The sequence below is a fragment of the Xiphophorus hellerii genome, chromosome 19, assembly GCF_003331165.1.
Source record: "Xiphophorus hellerii strain 12219 chromosome 19, Xiphophorus_hellerii-4.1, whole genome shotgun sequence".
Taxonomy (NCBI): domain Eukaryota; kingdom Metazoa; phylum Chordata; class Actinopteri; order Cyprinodontiformes; family Poeciliidae; genus Xiphophorus; species Xiphophorus hellerii.
In genome coordinates this window covers 4,145,980-4,171,303 of record NC_045690.1, presented here as the reverse complement: position 1 = coordinate 4,171,303, position 25,324 = coordinate 4,145,980, and the positions used below count along the sequence as shown (strand labels likewise).

The 25,324-nt window shown below is 35.4% G+C and overlaps 2 protein-coding genes across 4 annotated transcripts in view; both read left to right on the top strand.

Moving 5' to 3' along the window:
• rcan3 (regulator of calcineurin 3) overlaps nt 1-7,253 on the top strand; it is a 46,281-nt gene extending 39,028 nt beyond the window's left edge. For all 3 annotated transcript variants that reach the window (XM_032546920.1, XM_032546921.1, XM_032546922.1), the window contains one exon: nt 4,797-7,253. In XM_032546920.1, coding sequence (XP_032402811.1) covers nt 4,797-4,951 — 155 coding nt within the window. In that variant the 3' untranslated portion in view covers nt 4,952-7,253. The remainder of the gene's footprint in view (nt 1-4,796) is intronic.
• A 3,779-nt stretch (nt 7,254-11,032) lies between these two features.
• On the top strand, nt 11,033-24,623 carry ncmap (non-compact myelin associated protein). Its single transcript, XM_032548208.1, has 4 exons — nt 11,033-11,577; nt 21,843-21,946; nt 22,485-22,569; nt 23,791-24,623. Exons 2-4 carry the CDS (start codon nt 21,856-21,858, stop codon nt 24,062-24,064), a joined length of 450 nt encoding a protein of 149 aa, XP_032404099.1. The 5' UTR covers nt 11,033-11,577; nt 21,843-21,855; the 3' UTR covers nt 24,065-24,623.
• The last annotated feature ends 701 nt before the right edge of the window (nt 24,624-25,324 follow it).

Sequence of the window (25,324 nt, the reverse complement as noted above, 5' to 3'; positions counted from 1 at the left end):
GCTTTTGTATTTCAATTCATGGGGTGAAGCTATGGAACAAGTTAAATGAGGAGTTAAAACAAAGTCAAAATGTAATACAATTTAAAAGGAAACATAAAGAGGTCATTTTCACAAGATGTATAAATATGGGTGAGAGTTAGCACTAATGTGTTTATGTAAATTGAGGCTAACGCATATGAGTGTGTGGGTATGGATGTTTATATTTAGACATATGTAAACCCAGATAAAATGGAAAATTAATGAGCCAGTTTATTTTTGTTTTTGATTGGATTTATTAATGAGGGTCCATCTGAAAATATTGTATGAGTTTAGGAACTCCAGAAACTTTAAGAGTCATTAAGTTTCTTACTTCTTCCTACTCCTTTTTGAGCATGTTAAGATTACTGTGGTACAAAAATATGTCTTTTGCATTCCTTGTTCCTTGTGCATGATTTTATACTACTATCATGTTCGAAATAAAGTTTCATTTCATTTCATTTTCTTTTCCAAAACCAAAATTACAAATAACAGAAAATATTTTCAAAAAGTGTTTTTCATTCCAAGCACCCCTTCTGTGAATTGTACAGCAAAGTATTAGGAAAAGTCACACAAATTTATGTTTAATTACGAGAAAGTAGCCATAATACTGCAGTGCAAAATAACAAATCTTACCAAGTATTTCTGTTTAGTTTCTAGTCAAATATCTTAGTACACTTAAAATAAGAAAACTAACTTCCAAGTATTTTTTCAGCAAGAAATAGGAGCTTTTTTTAAGTAAATAATTCCTTAATATTGGTGGAAAAGTTTTGGCTTCATTTGCAGATTATATTCACTCTTAACAAGACATTATAAATTAAATGCCACTGGAATCAAGTCTGTTTTTAAATATTAAGGAATTATTTGCTTACATAATATTTCTTGCTGAAAAAATACTTGTTAGTTAGTTTTGTCTTATTTCAACTGTACTAAAATATTTGACTAAAAACTAAACTAAAAATACTTGGTAAAAGTTTGTGTTTTTGCAGTGCAGGGTTTTCAAACATCATTAATAGAAATTTATAGATGCACTTAAGATACACTTAAATGTGCCTAACAGATCAAATAATAAATGGATCTTTTATCTGTTTTTTTTTATATCAGATACATTGAATTTCCAGAACAGAATGACACTTAAAGCATAAGTAATATTTCTTGTCATTACGTTGAAAACTGTTTTTTTAGAAGATATTTTCTAAAAATATAAACATTTCATAGAAGAAAATGCATCAATTTTATTTTTGCAGAAGTTTTTTTGATTTCCTTTATTTTTTAAGCATAAAAATAGTAGTTAAATTGTGATTTTATGGTAGATAGTGCTCAGAAATTGTACGTTTCCTTTTGTCGTGGAAAGGACGTGTTACATTCGTGACTCTAAACAAGTTTTGTTTAGCTGAATTGAGGGTAAAAAAGGCTTTTTTGGTTGTAAAGGTTGCCTTTAAGTCAATTTGCTGTACTGGATTTTATTTAAAGTAATCAGAGGAAAGAGGAAATATAAATTGACTCACTTTTGCAGATTATTTCTTTCTTTTTGGGGGGTTTAAAATGTTGGAAACCATGTACAGTTTCTCTCCCACTTCACATTTATGCAATACTTTTGTTTTGGTCTATCATGTAAAATCCTGATGATACGTTTTCAAGTCCTTTGTGATTAATTTCCTCAAAGCTAGTATTCTCTTTTAGAGGTTGTCATAAATCTGTTTCTTTAATAAGCTGGTTTGAATCCGTTGTCGTTATATCTTGTGAAAATCTGAAAGCTTTTTGAGCTCATAAGTCTACTGCTGCTACGTTTTGCACCAAGCCTGGTTTCTGCAGTGATTATTAACCATCTGTATGCATGAGACTGCTGACAGGGTGCAAAAGTAACACAGAAAGCTTACAGTGGAGTGTTTAATGAGGCAGAGGATTGCAAAGCTTATGCAGCAATCAGTTGGTTCCCAGTTTTCTGCTAAAGTTTGATCTTGCAGACTTGCATGTGCTGCAGCAGTAATGTGAGATCAAACACAGGGCATCATAGAGCAGCTCTGCAGCACAACGTCTTGCAATCATTAACTGTGTTTCTATTAAAAATGTGCAAACTGAGCGAAAATAAATTTGCTTAATTGGAAACAACAATTTCGAAAAAGCACACGTTTTTCTATAAAAAGTTTTTGCTCTAGCATGAGGGTGGTTTTATCGGAATCGATGATCTTTTGACATCACACGAGTCACATGATCAACAAACGGATGTTACTACTGGCGAAAATGACGAAGAACACGATAGGATGTTGTAGGAGAGGATGGTTTGTGTTTTTTGTTGTTTTATTTTGGGCAGTTCTCACAGCATTGCACAGTTCAGAAAAACTTCAGCGTCATTCGAACATATTGAATCAAAAATTCTTCTTCAAAATCGCTAACTACACTTTTCTCAAAACACCGCAGACAAGCATAAAGTGTGAATAAGACGCCGACGTTTGCCCTAATGGCCGAAATATGAATATGTTTAAATCTGCCAAGATTTTTAATGACTTATCATGTAAAAAGTTGCTTCACATGTGATTTTAATTTTATTTATTTAATGCAAATGCATCAATTGCATTTTTTTTACATTAGAAGAATATTGGCATAGATTTGCACACATTTGTATTGAAAACACTTACTGTTTTGCAGATTTTCATCAGGTTTGCAGCAGCTGTGTGAAGTGAAAAACACATTTCCAAATCTGCTTTCAGCTGAATACTTTTTATTATCTCCGTCAAAAAAAAAAACAAAAAAAGAAAAACTACATTATCTCAAACAAACACTCACACAGACAGCGAGTCTAGTTCAGAAGGCCACTTTCTGCCGTTGCCATAGGAACACGAGGCATCAGAAAATGGCTTTGTTTGTCACCTCAAATCCTGGCGTCTGAAATCAGATCAAGGCGCAGCGCAGCTCGCTGGCTCCCTCTGTCGGCCGCCTGCTCTAACTGCAGCACTCCGTTCGCCTCCATCTCTGTGTTTGGCACCGCAACACACATTTCCCTCCGCCTGCCAGCTGTCTGATCTCATCTACATGGCAACCGAGATACAATCTAAGTGTGTGTTTTCAATCTGAATTCATCTGGATTATTTTTGGAAGGAGCTTTTTGTTTAATCTTGAATTGATGTTCAATTTGGCTGGTACATGCAGTTCCCTGCTAAAGTAGCCACTCTCATCTCACCTGGTTTTACATGTGCAGAAACAAATCTCTCCATGTTTCCAACAGACTAACACAATTAAGTGAATAATTGTAAAGCAGGAAGGAAAATGATGCACGGTTTTCAAAAAAAAATTCTTTCAAATTGAAAAAACTAAAAAAAAATTGCTCACTCTTCTTTGCAAAATGAAAATATCAGTTTCTCTCAGATTCATTTTTAAGTCTTGCAGCAGATTCTAGATTGGATTTAGGCCTGGGCTTTGACTGGGACATTCTGGATATGCTTTGATCTAAACCATCCCATTGTAGTTCTAGATATATATTAGGTGTCCCACTGATTATTTAGGTAATTAATTATTCTGAGGATTAATCACGTTTAAAAATTGTCACATTCGGTACATTTTTCATCGAACCACTGAAGATTATTTTATAAGATATTAGAAATGCTGTCAAAATGCAAATAAATAAATAAATCAGTTCATTTTTTGCTCAAAATAACATTGATATAATGTATGGCTTATGTGTTGATTAATTTGTGAAATAACTGATTAATAACTAGAAAGGAAAAGGTGCTTAAGAAGATTTCTTTTTACAGAGTTTGAACCAAGTAACCAAGTAAGCCATTTGAGGTATTTTAGGTAAAACATATTTACGTTTTTAAATGCAATGTTGATATATATTTTTGTATAGTTTGGGCTTAATTATGTACTCCAGTTAGCAGTTAATTGATTACTAAATTACTTGACGATTATTTTAATGATCAATTCATCATGATAAATCTGATTATTCATATCAGCCGTTAGTATTCCCTATAAAAAAGGCAAAACAACATAATCAGTGCAGTATTAATCCAAAACGTTACTAAAAATGCATTCATTTTGCTTTTAAGATACAAAACACCTTTGTAAATATGTTTTATCCAAAACTCCTCAGGTGGAATAATTTTAGCTTCACCCGGTTCAAATTCACAAAATAATCTTGTTGTGTTGCATTTTAGGCAATAAAATGTTTATTTTCTTATTTTAAAAAATAAATATTTGCATCCATAATGTATTCTAACATATAAAAAACTGGCTTAAGTGGTTAAATCAAAATCTGCAAAACCTTGCAAAAACACAAAATCTTACCAACTAGTTTATAGTTCAAATATCTAAGTACACAAAACTAATTTACCAGTAACTTTTCTGCAAGATATATTAGCTTAATTTAAGTAAATAATTCCTAAAGATTGATGAAAAAGTACTAGTTCCACTGACAGATTATTTTAACAAAACATTTTTCCATGTTTTATGGAGTTATTTACTTGCAACATGGTTGATGAACATTTTTTTTCTCATATTTCAAATGTATTAAGATATTTGCACTAGAAACTAGATTAAAAATGCTTGGTAAGATTTCGTGTTTTTGCAGTCAATGTGCCATTTTTTTCCGATTAATCAAATATTATGACAATTAATCGTCAGATTTATTGATTAATCAATTAATAAAAAATGTTTAAATATTAGAATGTTTCATTATTCTTGTCTTTTCATGATGTAAAGCACTTGAAGTTGCCTTGTTGCTGAAATGTGCCATATAAATAAGCTTTATGGATTGATTGATTGTCGTCTTATTTCCCCTCCAGGTGAAAAGTACGAGCTCCACGCGGGGACAGAGTCCACCCCCAGCGTGGTCGTCCACGTGTGCGAGAGTGAGACGGAGGAGGACGAGGCGGTGCGGCCGAAGCAGCAGATCGTCCAGACCAGACGTCCCGACGGGCCTCCCGCCGTCTTCAACTAAACGGGGGGACGGTGGGGGAATCCTCCGCCCCGACCCCGCCTCCTCGGCCTCCCGACTGCGGCGCGGCGTCCGCACCCTTTAAAAAGCCCGTGACACACCTGCCCCCCCCTCCCTCCTCTCTCTCTCTCTCGTCTCTGCACTCACAGAGAGCGTCGACGCCCCTCATTTCAGTTCAACTACAAGCTAAAAACAAAAACATTGCTTCGAACGACGGTGTTTTTGGAGGAGCGCGGCGATGGAATGAGGCGGCCGGAAGGGAATGGATGACACACAAACACTCATCACATTCTGCGGACAGCGTGGGCAGCGGCGGCTTGGCCTCCCACCCACCAAACCCCCCACCCCCTCAGTTTTCAGCAACAAGGGGGGGGGGCAAACGTACCTGTCCGAACACAGGCACCTGTCACGTATCACTCCCAGCTGTCATTGCTGCTCGTCCCTCACCTCTTCCCTTCATTTGTACAACGATCACCCCAGACATTTTGTTTTTCCTTTCAAGATATATTAGACTTTCTTTTTCAAATCTGCTGTCTTGCATCAGGACCGAGTGTGTGATGCTGCCGCTCTTCTCTGCATGTATATACTCTGTTATGAAAAATATGTACTGAAACACAAATACTAACAAGTCATACGAAGAAAATGAAACCTATTTAACGTCACACACCGCACGAAGCGCCATACGTGACTAACAAAGATGCGCTGGTTGTTTGACTTTCTTTATTTCTGCTTCTTCTTTTGTCTTCTTTTTTTTTGAAAGGTGTTTTTTGCTAACTAGATGTGTATGCATACTCTGTATTTGATAACCCAACGATTTTTGCATGCCTAGTTACTTCTGGAGACGAGAAGCCGAAGCTTTTTTGCTATTGTTCGTGATGGCAGGGAATTGGTGTTGGCGGCGAGTTTTGCTAAAACGTGATGGATTGGAAAACAGTTCATCCCTCCTATTCTTAAAAGAGTTTGTGATATTTGTCTCTCTTTTTTTTAAATTGTATTTTCACATCCCTTTCATTTGCTTTCAGCAGTTTGTCAGGTTTTCTGACCAACTGCTTGTTTTGCACTGAGAATTTCTCTCTCTGTGAATTGAAACGTGCTGTAAATATGTCAAAATGGTTTCTCTGGTTCTTTTTGCAGCCGACTGATGCGGGGGAGAAAAGAAAAAACATGAAATGAACCGACCAAAGCATTTATTCGCAAATGGATTCTTAGTGTTTTTTTGCATTTTCTCACCTGCTTGTTTAACCAGATGAAGAAACATGATTAACTGCTTGTAACAGGTGTCTGAATCTTACGTCATTTGGCAGCTTTAAATCTATTTGTTTGGCTGCAAAGCATTAAGAAAAAGATATGTCTGTGTGTATGCAAGTGTGAGTTTCTTCTTTATTTGAGGCAAAGCTTTTATCTCAAGCTCAGCACCTGGTCAGCCTTTTTCACCAGCACATTATATTGCAGTGAGTGAAACACTCCAGTGAACCCTTTAGGCCTTTTGGATCTATAGGAGCGAGCTGCTGGGATGCATGTTCACCTGAGGTTTGGCGGAAAGCAGGACGGCGCAGCAGATGGAATTAAAAAAAATATATCTACTCTGTGTTTTTGTTTGTTCTAAGCGTCTGTGTCTCTGAGAAACGGCGCTCTGACAGAGTGAACTTTTTACTGGAGCCGATACATTTTGATGGTTTAAAAGAAAACGCAGCAGCAGAGCATGAGGAAACACATTTCTTTTTATTTTTTACTCTGTAATCATGGAGATTTAAACTGGTGCACTTTGGTCACAGTTGAGAAGAAGATATATATTTATGTACATATGCCAAGTGTTTTGTTTCTTTTCTTGCTGAGGCTGACCTCTCAGTGTGCAGTTTGTTACAGCTTTTCCTTGGCTTTGTTGTAATGGGGAGAAAAAAAACGTTAAAAAGAAAAACAACAAAAAACCACATGTATCTTGAAGATGCTCGATCAAAACCAACTGTCTTGGTGTTGTTGTTCGACATTGACTCGGTTTGAATGTTTCATTTACTTCTGGGGAACTTAAATAGCTCAATAATACCGTTAATACTGTCACTGTTGTAACGTTTCTGTTGAGATCTGAATATCGTGTCTGAATATCGTAGAAATCCAGAAAACAACATAGCAAAAACAAGCAATAATTTACACTTGTATGATACCAGTATGTGTATTTTACATGTTCTGTACCTATTTCTCAGACATGGTCTCTCTGTCTCTGACAGTTATCTGCTTCTGTTTGTGTAGTAAGGAAGTCCATTTGTTTCACATAGAGAAATACATAAAGACTCATTTTTAAAAGCCATGCCTTTATGTCGTTCATTTTCTGGGTGTTTTTCTGCTGCAGAGCCAAACTTTTGATGCGTCGGTTCTGATTGTCAAGTTTAAAAAGAAATCAAATGGGTTTAGATCAGGGGTGGGCAATCCTGGTCCTCGAGGGCCGGTGTCCTGCAACTGTTAGATGTCTCCCTGGTCCAAAACACTTGAATCCAACAGCTGAATCAGCTCCTAAGTGCAATCAGGTTCTCCAGAGTCCTGCTATTGACCTCATTATTTGACTCAGGTGTGTTGAAGTAGAGATACATCTAAAAGTTGCAGGATACCGGCCCTCGAGGCCTGGAGTTGCCAACTCCTGGTTTAGATGAAACAGAAGGTTACTTTATAAATCAAATGCTTTGATTCTTTTGGGGCTGATTAATGCTTCCAGACAAAACTGATCTGCCTGCTGAAAACTAAAACACGCAACAAAATCCTCCTTAAAATTGTTGTTTATTTAAAGGATTTAATATGTAACAGATGATTAAATCAGGGATGCATGCAGAAGGATTTTTTGTGTTGTTGTATTTTACAGCTGTAACTTCCTCTTGTGGCCCCCCCGGTGGAGGGAGGTCTGTGACGGTGAAAGAGCAACAGAATACCTCCACTGCTGCTTTCGCAATCAGCACAACTCCAAACTTTATGTCTGAAGCACCTGTGATGCAGCTGCAAAACAAAGAGCGCCACTCATGTGGTGAAAAGCGCAGCAGCTGGGAGGTGAGGCACGGAAAGCTCCTCTTTCTCGCCGTGGGGTTGGGGGTCAGGGAATTCCTCCTCACAATGAGCCTCACTGTTGGATGTTGACGTGTGCACGCCTACCAGAGGCGACGCTGCAGGTCAGAGGTGGGTGCTAACCGGCCCAGAAGCTTCAAAGGTAAGTGTTGTGCAAAAGTATTCACGCTCTGCAAACATTTTCACAATTTTTCACATTGCAACCACAAATTTCAATGTTCCAAATGTGGATTTTATGTAGCAGAACAATAGAAACTGGTTCAAAATGATTAACTTTTTAAGTGTTGTGACTACTAATGATCTGAAATTTGTTGCCTCACTTTAATCGATGCAAGTTAGCGATTAGTGAGTTAATCTAAAATGTATTGATTTATTGATTGACTATCGATTAATTGATTGGCAGAAATTTTCATAAAACTTGAGTTTTCTCTTATTGTGAGAAAATCCATAATATAATAGTTATAGGTTTTCTCATGAACCATAACTTTTTTATTACATGTTATGAGTTATAATGGCATTACTAGGACCATGCTAAGAAAATAAAAAAATTACAAGAAAAAATCATAATAATATGAAAATAAAGTCTTAGTACTATTTATTTATTTTTTATTATTATTTATGTAGCACATTTTCAGCAACAAGGCAGTTCAATTATTGTGAGAATTAAGCCTTAATATTTTTATTTACAGATATATTCTCATAATATCATGACTTCATTCTTGAAATATTATAACTTGTCATATTACTATAACTTTATTTTCAGAAATTCTCACTTGTCAATCAAGTGCATGACTTCCAAGTGGTTTTGTGCAAAAAACAAAGTATTACTAAGCATTTTTGGTCTAATTTCTCGTGGAAATATCTTAGTAAACCTGAAATAAGACAAAACTAACGTGCAAGTAACTTTCCAGCAAGAAATACGAGTTTGTTTTTAAGTCAATAATTCCCTAATTTAATTTTTTTTTTAAAGTATTATTTCCTCCGGCAGAATATTTTTACTTTAACAAGATAAGTCAATATTAGGAAATTATTGACTTAAGCTCTTATATTTTGCTAAAAAGTTACTTGTAAGTTAGTTTTGTCTTATTTCAAGTGTGCAGATATTTGCACTAGAAAAGAGACTAAAGTACTTTATCTTTATAAATTGTCTTTTAAAAGCTTAAACAGCCAAAGCTTTCATGCCATCGTTTTGTTTTGTTAGGCGTTATTGAAGATCCTCTCGAAGGATTCCTGTCATTCTTACTGAACAGACTAGAATTTCCTGAAATCACATTTTCACAGTCATTGTTATTCCTGCAGGTGTCTGAATGAAAACACTTAGACTCTTACACAACTGGAGCACCCAGTGATGTTTGCAGCGCCACCACTGGATGGAGACTGATGGATTCCCTTTTTTATTGTGGTTTTCCTCCCCTGTGAAACTTGACCTCCACCTTTTATGCTCTTAACGGTCACATAATGGGACACACACAAGCGGGTCATCTGCATCACTCTCGGCATGTTAGGGGATTCCTAACAATGCAGGAGAAGTTTAGTTACACTTTTTTTGTACAAAAGCAATGATGCTGCTTGCTTTGTCATGATGGGCTCCACCCAAACCCTGGAGGGAAAGTGAAGCTCGATCCTGATGACGGCGGTTCCTGTGCAGGGAATACCTTTCATACTGAGCGCTTAAATGGAGATTATTGTTTTGCACAAGAATACGAGAAAAAACAGGAGTGATGCATTTTTTCCTCATCCACCCAATACCCTTTGAACAAGTTAGTTAATTTTCAACTCCATTCAAAAGGTGTTGGTGCAAATATAAGTAGATTTATTACTCTACTTACCTGGTTTAGTCTGCATCCCCAGAACCATACATGGAGAAGCATCATTTGGTTTTTATGCTCCTCCGATCTGGAACGAACTTTCAGTAAACTGCTAAACAACCGAAACACTGAGTCCCTTTAAATAAAGACCTGTTTGGATCTTCCTTTGATTAGCCGTAGGTAGAGTAATAGCTGTGTTTTCATTATAAATGTGCACAAAACTTAAGTCAATATTCCACTAAAGTAGAAAAAAACAGAATTTTACAATTGCTGTGTTTCCATGAAATAAAAAACACAATTAAAATCACACATAATTAAGTTTGTTCACACGAAAAGTCATTAGAAAACATGATCGTCCAACGTGATCAACAACATCTGGTTGTTGATCACATGACTTGTGTGATGCGAGAAAAAAATATGTCATTGTTGCTTTGTGAAATAAACCCAAAAAACACATCTCATCCTGGCATACAGGAAGAACTTTTCTTATTTTTTAAAAATCGCCATGTTTCCATTTTTAAAATGTCAAATAATTTTTATGGTGAATGGAAATGCAGCAATTACTCAACATATTATCAACTCAGTAGTAACAAGTTACATTTACTCAAATACTTTTACTTCAGTAACATTATTTGAAAAAAATTATTTTTTTACAGCACTCTACTTTTTACTTTAACTTGAGTAATTTCATTATGAAGTATTTCTTCTCTTACTTGAGTAAAATTTCTGGATTTTCTGCCCACTGAATGAAAAACAAACATGTTTTAACCAAACATTCACCAGACACACCTGCAGTTTTTGTTGAAGTTTCATAAGTTTTTTATTGAAAGAAACTAATTTGGAAACATTTTCTTTTGCTTGACTTAGTTTGTTTTTTTTACTAAAATTATTATCCTTAAAATACAAAAATTTCCACTTAACTTTATTTATTGGCCCATCTGATGATGTAATCTTTAAACATTAAATGATTTGATCAGTTAATCAGTACTTGAGTAGACATTTTACCAAATACATTGTTACTCTTATTTGAGTAATTCCTTGGCTACAATTTACTTTTATTTGAGTAAAAAGATGTTGAAGTAGTGTTACTTTTATTAACTAAGTAAAATTTTTGGCTACTCTTCCCATCTTCTGCATACTGTGTTGATGATGGCATTTGATAAAATGTAAAGTTTATTGCTTGATTCATAAATAGTGACTGTTTTACATCTTTTTGACATAAAGTACTTTTGAAATGTGCTCTACAAATAAGCTTGACTTGACTTACAACCTGATTTATGTTTTTATTGCATGCAAACCTCGTGACTACAAGCACTCGGCACCTTTATGTGTGAGATGCAAACATGACACTCTGCAGAGGCCAAGGTTATGGAGAGAGCAGCTCATTTTGATCAGGCACGCCTAAGAGCAGGGCGGAAGGACCGGAAAAACCAGCTGCCTCAGATGGTTCCTCTCTGCACAGCAAACGTGGAGTCTCCTCCTCTTTTACCCCGTCTCTCTCCTCCCTCCTTTAATACTCACTGAAACCGCACACCGACACACCTCTGCTTGGTTTTCAACCCTCTCCTTGTCTCATATTTTAGTTTTATTACAGCTGAAGTTGTGTTGTCTTCCTCCATTTCTCCTGTCTGACACCCTGAGCAGACCTGCTGTGATCTACCAGGCTCATACAGGTGGACTATGCCTCCTTCGGCCAGCTGACAGCGGGGGTACCATCGCTGCTCAGCGCCCACCTGGGAAGGGCTTGAGCTGAAACACAGAGGAGTCCGTTTGGTAGGTCACAAAACTGTTTCTACGTTTTTCTGGCTGGATTGTTGAGATATCTCTATGTTACACATGAGTTATCTCATGTTTAAATACCTAAACATAACACATGTTTAGGTATGTGTGTGTGTGTGTGTGTGTGTGCTGTGATGGAACCTGAGTGAGAACAATGCACTGCAAAACCACTTTGTGGTGCAAATTAGACAAAACTAACTTATAAGTAACTTTTGAGCTTGTTTTAAGTCAATATTTCATTAATATTGATGAAAAAGTGCTAGCTCCACTGGCAAATTATTTCACCTACAACGTCAGAATAATGTCTTGTTATTAGTGAAATAATCTGCCAGATGAAAATTTGTATCTATAGTAAGGGAAGAAAACAATATATATTATATATTAATATATAGTAATACTTCACTGATTCAAGGTTTTGGTTTTTTGTACTTTTCAACCATTTTTTTTCAACTATAACAAAAGAAAATGTCTTATTAGTGAAATAATCTGAAGTAATGTGCCTAGTGGAACTAGTTATTTTTATCTAAACTCAGGGAAGAAAGTACTGCACTGATTTGAGATTTTAAGTTTTATTTTTTAATATTTTTTAACAGTTTGGGTTTTTTTCAATTATAACATAGTAAAAATTAAAAATGTCTTATTAGTGAAATAATCTACTCATGTTTATCTATACTCAGAAAAGAAAACAAAAATATTCATAAATTAGTACTTTATAAATTCAACATAACTCAAGTTTTTGGGGTTTTTTTGTGGGGAAATTGATGCATGTGAAATTAATCATGTCTCAGTTTTTATTCATGTTATTAGTGTTGGTATTTGTGCCAATTTTATAATATTTACAAATTTTTTTTATTTTATTTATTTTACCAAACTTAATTTTATTTTCTGTTTAATTATTTATCTTGCTGTGATGTTGTGATTGTTGTGAAGCACTTTGGTCAGCTGAGGTTGTTGTAAATGTGCTATATAAATAAATGCTTCTGATTATCCAACATGTATTAATAATCAACAGAAATATCAAATGATGATTTTGGTTATCAAGAGAAGAAAGCCAAACAACTCCAGGGACCACAAACTTTTTAGCATTTTTCTTTTTGCAAAAACTATTTTATTTTACTGTTTTCATTTTTACCTGACAGTAAACATGATAGCAGCCACAAATTATTGTAGATTTAAAACATAAAAATGTTTAGCAGGTTTTCCAGATTAAAAAATATATATATATCAAACAGCATCCTAACCTTTTCAGGCTTATCATCTTTTTCTACATTTTTGTGTCTTTTTTTCACTCTGGCTTTATTTTGAAAAGTTTATGAAAGGGGAATGCCCAAGTCTACTTTTTAGTAAAACTGTTTGTTTTTTACAAATGAATTAAATCAAATCAAAATGAAAAGCTTACATTTTTCATTTTAATATCTTATATTGTCTGTGTAAATCTTTTCAAATCTGTATTTACTGCCTGACCTTCCTTGAATTTCTGATTAAGGGCATCCAAAATCGTTTCAAGGGTCACAAATGGGCCCCAGGCCGCACTTTAAACACCCCTGTAATAACCTTGGAAGAGCGATAACAATCTGCCTCACTGAAGGGTTTTAAAGGTTGAATTGCCTTTATATGGTCATGCTACAACATCTCAGTCGGATTTATGTCTGGACTTTGAGTAGGCCACAGAAAAACCGTTAATTTTTCATTCAGAGTTGGATTTAGTGGAGTGTTTGGGATCCTGGTCCTGTAACCGTAAAGGTCGTACTTTCATCTTCATCCTTTTCAGGTAGAGAGGAACATTTACCTGCCAGCATGGCGCTCTTTTTCTGAAATTCCTAATAGTTTTGAGGAACATTAAAATGTTTTTCGGACAGACGTTATTAGTCTTTTTGGTCTAACTCCTGTGGCGGCCATTTTTAAATCCCTATCAAAGGTTTTGCAAACATTTCTATGCTAATAGATGTTAATGTTTCTGATCTCATGGCTGGTGAAAAACTGTCAATAACGGTTGATTTTTGATTTAATGGGGTTAGCCTTTACTCTTTCGCACATAGCCAGGTTGATTTGGTTTTTCTCTCCTTAATAAATTGAATCATTGTATAACTTCAACGCTATTAACAATTACACTGCAAAAACATAAAATCTTACCAAGTATTTTTGGTTTAGTTTCTTTTGCAAATATCTTACGACACTTGAGATAAGATTAAACTAACAGAAAAATAACTTTTCAGCAAGATATATGATATTTTTAGTCAATAATTTCTTAATATTTATGAAAAAGTGCTAGTTCCACTGGCAGATTATTCTCTTATAACATGAGGGGAAAATTCCAAAATATGAAGGAATTATTGATTTAAAACAAGCTCCTACAACTTGCCAAACAAATTACTTGTAAGTTAGTTTTGTCTCCCATAATATTAATTTCAAGTGTAGTAAGATATTTGTGCTAGAAACTAAGCAAAAGTACTTGGTAAGATTTGATGTTTCTGCTGTGTTTCTGATTATCCAGAGCATTTAAGGGAGAATAGAAATAGTTCTTTTCACTGGGCTTTACACAACGCAAAAAGAGACATTTTAAAACATTTTACTTATTCATTTATTAACAAATCTGGTGTCCCAAACATGAGCACCAGAACCTTTTATAACAGTAGCTACACAAACTGTGAAGACAAGTCAAGTCTTTTGTTTGTCCTTTCTAAACTGCTCTTCCATTTCTGTCTTTCTTTTCGTTTAACACTCGACAGGCCGCTTTAGGACACTTTCAATGAATGCATCAATCAAACTCCTGCTTCAGAAAGAAACACTTTACTTCTGCTATAGTAATCTGTTTTGAACGCTGGAAGCTGGTATTTTAAATAAAATTTCCTTTTTTATGAGGGATTTTTGCTTCTACAGTCATAATATTTGCCTTTAAGTTTAAGATTTACCTCCCATATTTATTCTTTTTATTAACGTCGTGCTACTGTTTCCACCGATCACTCGGCCAGTCAGCAGAATGACGTCTCATGTCGTGACACGTCATTCTGCTGATCCATATCAATAAATGTCACAGCTAAATCTCTCATCAACGCGACAGCTGGAAAAGTGGGAAGTCCACTTCTTTGAACTCAAATTTCATATCTGCTCTCCTAAGGCTGCTAATAGGCTCTCTGTTCTCCTCATTAACCTTCTCAAATATTGACAGCCAGGTGAAACCTGGTAAAGGTCACACTCTGATTGTGTTTATGTGCACTGGAGACCGTTCTGTGGAGAGCAAAGCCCAAATGCCCTTCAGCTTCGCCTGTTCTTTCCCCCGGTGGAAAGAAAAGAGGAAACTGAAGAGTTCCTCTGTCTGAACAAAAGGAGCACAGGATTTGTTTACTCACGGCGGAAGAGAGGATATTGAATTTGTAGCATTTGAGAATAGCAGCAGTTAGCGGAAAGAGAAATGAACAGTTATTACTGGGAAAAGACCAGCAAATGGGGAAGTGAATTTATCAGCAGCACTTGTATGCAACTGGATTACTTACAAAAAAGCATGTTTACAATTGAAAATGTTCATGAAAAACATTTTTGTGCAAGTAATTATAAAACTTTTACAAAAAATCTGAGCAATAGAACTTGTAGAGACGATGTGAAATTAGATTAAATGAAGGATTTGGTCTCAGAAACTTTTAAAAATAGACTACATGAAAATATTTCTTACATTGTTCTTTATTTATTTGAAATGAGATGGAGCACATCGAACAATATGTGAAAGTTAGCCGGTTTCATTTATAAATATAATAAATTTCAGTGACATACAGATGGGTTAACAAGCTTCTTCCATCAAAAAATAACAATAGTAATAATAATAATTAATAAAAGCATTTTTGAAATCTAAATAAAACATAAAGTTACACATTTAAAAAGAATAGACATCAACATCACTACTGTTTACCACAGCAACTTTTAATATGAGTGAAAACAACAGAAATTTATTTGGACTTCTAACAAAATGGCTTCTGCACCAAAGAAACATCAACATCAAAAATAATTCAAAGCTAAAACATGTTGAAGTCCAGGATGTTAAATCAGTGTCGTTCCCAGTCCTGTGCTCAATGCTATGCTAGTTAGCTTTATCGTAATGCTATGCTAGTTAGCTTTATTGTTAGCAGGCTGGAGGAGGTTTTTCTCTCTCACTCTCGATTCATTTTGTTTCTTTATCCAGTGAGTTCGTTCAGCCCTTTTGTTGTTTCTGAATAAGCTACCTGTTCGCTTCTTGAACACAAAGACATAATCTCCGGGTTCAGTGTGTCCTTTCTTTGTTTTTCCAAGTCTGCTTGTAACTGGAGTTGTCGGGACACCGAGGGCATGTAATCCATTCCTGTGCTGCTGGTGAAAACAAAACAGGGACATTTCTGCACTTCTGCATGCAAACTTTGGTCACTGAGAGGTTTTTAAACAACTGAACGGCTGCAGTGGGTTTCTGAAAACCAGAACTTTTGTTTTGGACGCTGTGCAGCTGGAAGGATTTATTTTTCTTACTTTTCTTCTTCTGTAGTTGTTTTGTTGTGTAACCATGACAACAAGGCATTGTCTCAAATAATACCTGAAGTACGACCCCAAATATCCATCAAATATGGAGTTGAAAAGAGTCAGTCAGAGGCCTGTCAGACTCGATGCAACACTGACTGCTACTGGAGATTCTTCCTGCCCACAGCATCACTGTTTATGCCAACTCTTTTGAAAATAGTTCAATGAAACGAGTTATGACAACATTTAACTTCCTTTGGGGAAGTATTCAAAAATACTTCATTAATAAACTATTTTATAAATAGTTTATAAATTAAACAACTAAAAACAATTGATTTGTTTAATGATAATTCTGTATTTCAACTTTAGAGGTTTATGGTGTTAAATTCAAGTCACACACATTTTCCTCTCCCAGGCACATTGTTATTGAATAGACAAAAATTACAACAATAGATATATTTCCACTGACTATAAAACTGCACAAATTTGAATTACAAGAATAAATTTGCTTATTGAAAACACGCCAGTTTTGTTTATTAATGATTTATCGCATGAACAAAATTTTCCATGATTTTAATTTGCTTTTCTTATTTGGTTAAATTGCTAAATTGTGTTTTGTCAACATTAGTTGTCATTCAGTTCGGTATTTCTGAGAATTGATTGTAACCAACTAATTTCTCTTTTGTTTTCATGATTTAAAAAAGGATGTTTATGACTCCTGGTACTTCTAATCATAGATAAAATGCGTTTAGAGCCTGCTACGCTAGAGCAGCTTATAGAAGGACATCACTACTAGTGATTCATTCATTTAAAACCTGGAAACTACCTCTCCAGTTATAATGGTGACAGATTATCTCACCTCACGCCTCCAGTAAAGCAAGTCCAACTCTCTCCTGAATGATTCAGCCATCATTCTTCAGAGGAAATAGGGTGTAATTATTAGTCAGAGTTGAGCCATGAATAGTTGTATTATTATGGAGCGGCATCGGGATAGGGAGCGGCTACATGTGATTAGCTTAAGGTGTGAAAAGTGGGTGTTTCTCCAAGGAATTTGCGGCATCTCAATCAGCATTATCTGTTTTTATGTGACGCAGAAACTACGGAGGGAACATATCTGTCATGCAGCTAGTTTGTGTTTTGGTTGGGGACAATTCACCGCAAGAGAGATTAACTTTTTCAGATTTTATCATGTTGCAATTAGGAATGCACCGATCCACTTTTTTCAACTTCTGATACCGATACCGATATCTGAGGTCCAGCATCGCCTGATACCGATCTGTTCCAGAGAAACAGAGCTGAACTGATTTAAAACATTTATTTTAAACACAGACAGAAATGTACTGAATCACACATTTATCTGATAATTCTGAACCAGTACAACTCACTTAAATACTCCAGAAGCTTCACAAGCTAAAGTAAAACAACTTTAACAGAAACTGACTAAAACAATAGGTTGACTGTCTTAGTAAAATGTGTAAAAAAAAAATAAAACAATCTGCAACAAACCTTTTAAATTGTTCTATATATAATGTAAAATAAATAGTAACACATGACATTGCTCAGAGCACAAAACATAGAATTAGACTGAATAGTTCTGCCATTATTGTTTTTTCACCTGATACCTGATCTAGATTTTTTTTTCCAATGTCTGCACCGATGCAGATATTGATATCGGATCGGTGCATCTCTAGTTATAGAGAAGGTAGCACATTATATATTTTGATTTGATTTGATTTGTCAGAAAGCAGAGAGAAAAGCACCAAACTACATTATAAAACATTTACAAAAAGTTAAATTCTAGCACCGAAGATTTTAAAAAAAAACTCTCTGTCTTTATTGCCGAGCTTGTTCAGTAAACGTCTCGTTACTAAATAACAAACTCAACATTTGTGCTTCAGACAGCCAAAATAGAATATCTGTTGCAAATATTGATTAAGTTAAGATTCTGTGATAATCGAATATCTCTGTAGCGCCTCCAGATTGTTGTCTAGGTGGAAATCAGGGGATTTTTACTCCTCCACCTCCTCTACTTCTTCTTCTTCATCTTGCATGAAGGAAATAGTGTTTGCCACATTCCTCTTTCTCCTGAAATCTACAACCAATGCCCTTTGTCTTTCTCACATTCAAGATAAGATGATTGTTCCCACACCAGCAGACCAAGAAGTCTCTGTACTCAACTAAAGCTCAACCTCTGATTCACTCGAATCAAGACTTCAACAGTACAACAGAGTATTAGTACTAAGAATAAATAGAATAAAATAAAATTACGAGCATAAAGTCATAAAATTATGTGAATAATGTTATAGTACTATGATAATAAAGTCGTTTCAGTAGAATAAAGCCACAGTATTACAAGAAGAAATTCATATTTTGAGAAAAAAGTCATAATATCACAAGAATAAAGTCATAATATGAGAATAAAGTTGTAATACTATGTCGTCAGAATCCTCTTCTATTCTATGCAAATAAAACCTGATTTGACTGATAAAATAATATTCAAGCACACAAATGTTATTTTTTCAGGTTCTGTTTCTGAGGGCCACAGAAAGAGTTTCTGCGAACCAGATTTGGCCCACAGGCCTTGAGTTTGACATACATGATCTAGAGGCAAAAATAATTTTATCATCGTTTAAACATGTATATTTCTGGAGTAAATCTGTCCTTTTCTGTTTAATGTTGCTCACATCAATCTTTTCCATCGTTCGCTGCATGATATCCTTCTTCATGATGCCGAAGCAGTTGGGTTGCCAACCTTTTCGGTTCCAGTGCATGCAACAATCCAATCACTTATCTTTAGCTGTCAGGTCTGTAAACAGTGAGTGATGGACGTCATTATTAACCTTTGTGCTTAATGTCAACGCTTAAAGATTCATTGATGAGCAGGAAGCCGCATAACTCACTCAGCACACAGAAACATCCAACACAACTTTCATCTCTAGGTAATAAAAAATAAATCTTGATTCCTTCAACTTTCTGTTTCTTTATTTTCATGTCAGTCAAGTTTCTTTATAGCCTGGTCAGTTTTAATTCCCATTGGTCTCCAGGACATGCAAAGCTTGTAAACTTTGTTAAACCGGCGTGAGCAGCTGCAGTTTCCCATAAGTTATAGGATAAAACATTGGTAATAAACGTGGGAAGGAGACATCAAGGAGAAGCTTTTTTATTGCTTACAAGCTAAAAATATTTCTTTTTAAATCATGCAGCTAGCGCTGACTAGTGAAAATATATGCAGTTGATTGTGAATAGAAAAGTAAATGATTAAATATGTGGCTGAACATAAAAATAGATTATAGTCTATCTGCAGGAGGAAAATTTTTACTTCATCACTTTAAATTTAAAGATTAGGATAGATATTAGCCGATATTAGTCATTTTTTTACGTATCGATTTCGGTCCGATAATTAAAACCTCACCGCTAAAAATAACCGATATTTATTTTCATCCTGTTTCCATCTGTTTGTGGTTGGGGTTTTTTTCCAAAGAATGTCAATAAGGTGGTGAAATATATTTAAAATCGTTAAATATTGTTATCAATATATTAATGATGGATATTGATATCGGCCCAAACTTTTATATCAGTGCATCCCTGGTACAGCTGCATGGATAACTTGAATACTCTTTTCAGGACTACACAGGAAACCAAAAGCTTGCAATTAATGAAATAAAAAAATGATCTGTTCTAAAAATAAATTTAGGTCTTTTTATCGTTTAATTGAGTTAAAAACACAAAAATAAAAGTATTTTAAGCAGAGAGGGAAGATTTAGTTGAAAATTCAAAATATCTGAGCTGATTGAACTTGCAGCTGCCTGAACAAAGTAAACGTTTGTCTACATGTAAGTGTTAATAAAATAAAAAATAAAAAACAAACATAGCATTTAAGTTTGAAAAGAGAATTTTACAGAAATTTTTAGAAAAGCACCAGCTACATTCCCAGATTTTCATATTTAATTCCACTTTTTGTTTTCTCCTTGAGCCTTTTCTGTGAAGTTTACTTTTCAAACTAAAATTAAATAAAATTTCCTATTATAACTGCAGTCAGTAGCATCTTTTGATTAACCTCTGTGGTTTATATCTTTATGTAGCTGAACAATATCTTTGTGAATTGAAATGTTTTGCATAAATTCCAGTTCATTTGACAGTGGATCAGATTCAGAGAGGAAAGACGCAGTCGACTGGTTTTATGTCCTGAGTTTCCATCCGCCGAGGTTCTCAGCTTTTTACTGTCAATGCAAATTTGACAAGATAGTTCCACTTGTTCCCATGAGCCGCTGTGGTTCAGCCTCAAATGGCGCGTTGCAGCTTTACTGTGACTTACCTGAATTTAAAATGTTTACTGCACATTATGTGATAAGATATAATGTGATATTTTAGGTATCATTTTGAGAATTCTAGTCCTGTTTATATGTCGAGTGAGAGAAAATTTCAATATGTTAAACTCTCTTTAAAGCTGCAACTTTAATAAAAAAAATATGTTTTTTACATATTTGTTAAAACTGTCACCATATCACCACAGTATAAGATGAGACAGATAATCTGTGAAAAAATCAACCTCCTCCATCTCCACCCTAAGCTGCTATGAAGAAAACAACCAATCAGAGTCAGGAGGCGGGTCTTAGCGCTGTCAATCATCCTCAGGAAAACGCTGTTATGTGTGCTAATGGCGGAGGAACAATTCACCGTAACAGGAAGACCGATTATCTGCTAACTGTAGCAGAGAGCAACAGAGGGAGTCATGATTGACAGCGCTAAGACCCGCCTCCTGGCTCTGATTGGTTGTTTCTAGTTAGCATTGGGAGAAGACAAAGGAGCTAGATTTTTTCACAGATTATCTGTCTCACTGTTATGACAAAGTGACAGTTTAAACAAAAATGGAAAAAAGTTTGAGCTCTAACTTTAATAAGAAAAAACTGCCTTCCTCCCACTGCTAACTGGAAGCAGCCAATCAGAGACAGGAGGAGGGTTTTGGCGCTGTCAATCACAATCTCATGCTGTGCCTTCCTCCCCCGTCCCATCCTTGCTGATATGCTGCAGTTAGCATAGCATGTTATGAATGCTAAGGTTAGTAAGCATAGCCACCAATGCAACAGTGACAGTGAGTTGTTTCTCTGCCATTAGCACATTAACAGCATTGATTGACAGCGCTAAGACCCGCCTTCTGGCTGTGATTGGTTGTTTTTGTTCGAGAGCGGTGCATTAGCAAAGCAACTCAGGGAGGCGGTGGAAGAGTTTGATCTTTTCACAGATTATCTGTTTCATAACGACATGGTGACAAACATATTTTTATTTAAAAAACTCGCATACTGCAGCTTTACGTAAGTCTCATAGTAAATCTAACCATTGAGTGACAGCTGATGTGATGTTTTCACAAATAGGAAGTTTGCCTGAGTGGCTGTCTCTGAGCGAACCTTTGTCTCCACCGGGAGGGATCATTTGCAGGGACAGCCCTGACCCACGGCTGTGTGCAGCGCGTTTCCTGAACGGAGTGAGGGATCCTCTGAAACAACAGAGGATCTCTGTGTGATGCACAACACTAGATTAGACAGGGATCTGAAATCTACGCTGAGGAGGAAAGTCTAACGTGGCTTTCCAGTTTTGTCTGATGAAAGCACTTTGAATGTGCCAAAACAGAGCTGTACAAATGAACTTGCTGTGCCACATATTTCTTTCTTTTTTCATTTCAAATATATTTTCTCGTCTTCATCTGAGTGGAAACTAATGTAGATGTTCTTCAATATCTCAAATTTGTTGAAAAAAGCTGAAAGTTTTTCTTTTTCTCGCAGGTTTTTGCTGAAAATGAGTTCATCTGCTTCAACTGCGCCCAGCACTACAGTTCCTTCAAATACAACCTCCGTGACAAAATCTAAAGAACAAATTCTGATCCAGAGTAAGAAGCAAGTTTACATTCTTCATATTTATGGAAAAACTTTCCGTTTGTAAAGAATCCCCATGTTATTTCTATTTTTTATAACTTAAAATAAGGATCATTATAAAAATTTGCCAAAACAGAGATGGGGTTTTTTTTTCTGTGGGATGGAAAAAAAAATAAAACACTTCCAGTTTCCACATAGTTTTCAACAAACAGATCTAAAAATATATTAATTGTACTTTTAGTGTCATTCTCTAGGGAAATTTAATGCTAATATGGCAGGAAAACTGGAAAAACACCTTTTTAAAAAAAAAAAAAAAAAAAAAACTTGCATGCATATGTAAAAACATTAGTTAAATCTTTATAACTTTTAGACAAAGTTATAAAGAGCCATTGCAGAAGGTCTGAAAGAGCCACAGGTTGCAGACCCCTGCAGGAGAGTCTAAAGTTTGACTCTTCTACTCTTAACAGCCAGAAGATAAAATGTGATTTTTGTAAATGTAAGTGAAAAGCAGCTGTTTGTCAGATTCACATCTGTTTTTTGTCTGGTTCTCAGGCTCTGGGGCTATGATTGCTGTCATTGTCATCGGCATCATCATCATTCTTGCTGTTGTTCTCATCATTATGAAGACGTACAACAGGTAAGATGACATTCCTGCATACTGAATTGGCCTGATTATACAGAGCTGGACCTATTTTTACCCACTTCAGGGAGAACTGGATGCCTTCTGCAGCGTTCAGGCTTTGCATCCGGCCCCGTGTGAAATATCTGATTTTTTTCTGTTGCCCTGATGAAGTAACTTTTCATCAGGAGAAATAAACTTGTTTTAAGTCAATAATTCTTGGATATACATGTTTTAAAAAGTGACAGACAATATTTTTTGGAAATATTAAATTGTTTACTTAAAATAAACTTCCATATCTTTATTAAAAAGCTACTTGCAAGTTAGTTTTATCTTATTTCAAGTGTAGGATATTTGCATTGGAAACTAGACAAAAGTAAGATTTTGTGTTTTTACAGTGGAGAAAGTTTAATAATAATATATTCAGTGCCTTGCCTTTGGAAACACAGTTATTTATGATGCTATAGGGCAGGGGTGTCAAACTCCAGTCCTCAAGGGCCGGTGTCCTGCAACTTTTAGATGAGCTTCTGCTGCACCACACCTGAATAGAATAATTAGGTCATTAAGGCTCTGGAGAACTGATCTACACAAGGAGGTAATTAAGCCATTTCATTCCAGTGTTTTATACCTGTGGCACATCTAAAAACTGCAGGACACCGGCCCTTGAGGACTGGAGTTTGACACCTGTGCTATAGGGTCATTGAAAAAAAGGAGCAAATTTAACAACTCTGAATATTTTTAGAATAATCTCAGAAATTTGCTAGAAAAAAACATGGAAATTTCTGAGTTTCCAAAGTCTTTTTTTGTTTTGTTGTTGCAAAATTTAAAATGTCACTTTTTCAGGGATTAACAAATGCAAATGTTTGAAATTTCTAAAAAAAAAAAAAATCTAGAAAATTTCTACAATTATTCTTAAGATTTCAGTTGTTTTTTTCCTAGACAATTTTCAACTATTTAAACTCAGAAACATCTAAAAGGAAAATTGCAAAAGTCAAAACTTAGAACATTTCCTAAGTTTAAAAAGTCTAAAATATTCAGAAATTTACACATTTTTCTAGATTTTTTTTTTTTTTAGATTAATCTGAAAATGTCTGAGTTTGTTGGCAAAAGTTCACTCATCAACAATGGCCCTAATACACCTTCATACTTATTTGATTTCTTACGTTATTGTGCTGTTAAAATGTCGACATGTTTGCAGCCTGGTTAGAAAAATAATAGTTTTCTCGTCTTCTTGGCCAGACGGACTCATGAGTCCAGACTGCTGGGGGGCAGGGCCGGCTCCAAACCTCGTCCGATGACGTCCCAGTCCACGGTAAACGGCAGCGTTCCTCTGAACAGCATGGGGGTCAGCTCGGTGTCGGGCAGCATCACCAACTCAAACCCGGTATCAGAGGACGGCTTCCAGCTGTCCAGAGCGGACGGGAATCACTCAGAGCAGTTCAGCACCACGAGCGACTACAGCGAGTCCACCGTGGTCGCCGTACACGACACGCCCTCCCCACTGAACACATAGTACACAGGCTGCAGCTCCACTGAATGACGTTTGAATTCAAACCAACTCGCTGCGCCGACTGACTGAACCCTGCAGTAATCTTCATCAGCCTGGAAACTGAAGTGCTCAGATTACAGGGAACAAACTGTGGATTATGAAGGATGTTATGTGAAGACAATCTGACGAATTGCAGTGTTTTCTGAGAAAACATCAAGGGAATGGTTCTCAACGTTTTCGACAAACACCCGTGAATTTGTTCGCTGCTCTTAAGTTTGGAAACAAAATGATCACATATAAAGCAGTTATGGATTTAGTAGATTACAGTGTAACAGATTTAATTCCCATCATTCAGTCTTTGTGTTCTCACAGATTTGCTTTAGGTTTACAGAAAGTAGATACGTATTTCAATGAAGAATCAATGAAGATGTTTTGTTTAGCATCTGTCAGCAAAACCCATTGATGTGAATCCTTTAATAATTTGACACTAAAGTATTTTGCACTTTATTTTCACTGCTCCTCTGTCTTTGTTTTTGTTGTCTTTCTTTTTGAGTCTTGATTATAATAAAAAAATACAATGTTTTATGTTTTAACTGACTTTCATTTTTCCAGAAAGCCTTGTGATGCACTCTGTAGATAAATAATAGATGGAGTAGAATAAGGCTGAATCCCTTTAATGTTGCTCAGTAATCAGAAAATATCCCAAAATTAGACTTTCCTTCAAGAAACAGCTACAAAATCAGTTCTATAATACACAGTCAAATTTAATAAATTAGAATATTATTGAAAAGTTAATAGGTTTTAGTGACTCAGTTCCTTAAGTGAAACAGATTAATCACACAGAACAATATTTTCAAGACTTCATTTTTTATTAATTATAATGATTTTCTTCTCAACTGCTAATAAAAACATGGCATTTAGGATAAGAATATTAAATTAGACCGATAAAAATAAATATCTCTAAAAGAGAAATGTGCTCTTAATAAAGAAGTACCTACCTAAAGGTTGTTACTTTCAAAACATACTTTTAAGGTGGCAAACAAATCTCATAGGCATGTATGTATGAATGAATGAATGAATGAATGAATGAATGAATGAATGAATAAGAATATATATACATTGGATTGTTTACATGTCAGTTATGTGACTCAATAAATAATATCAAGAGTGATTAGCAGAACAGGCTGTTTGGCATCTGCATAGATAATTTGGCTAATTTTAACTTTGCTGGTCAACAAATGAATGAATGTACTGCTTTATTCAAATGCAAATATTGCTGTGATT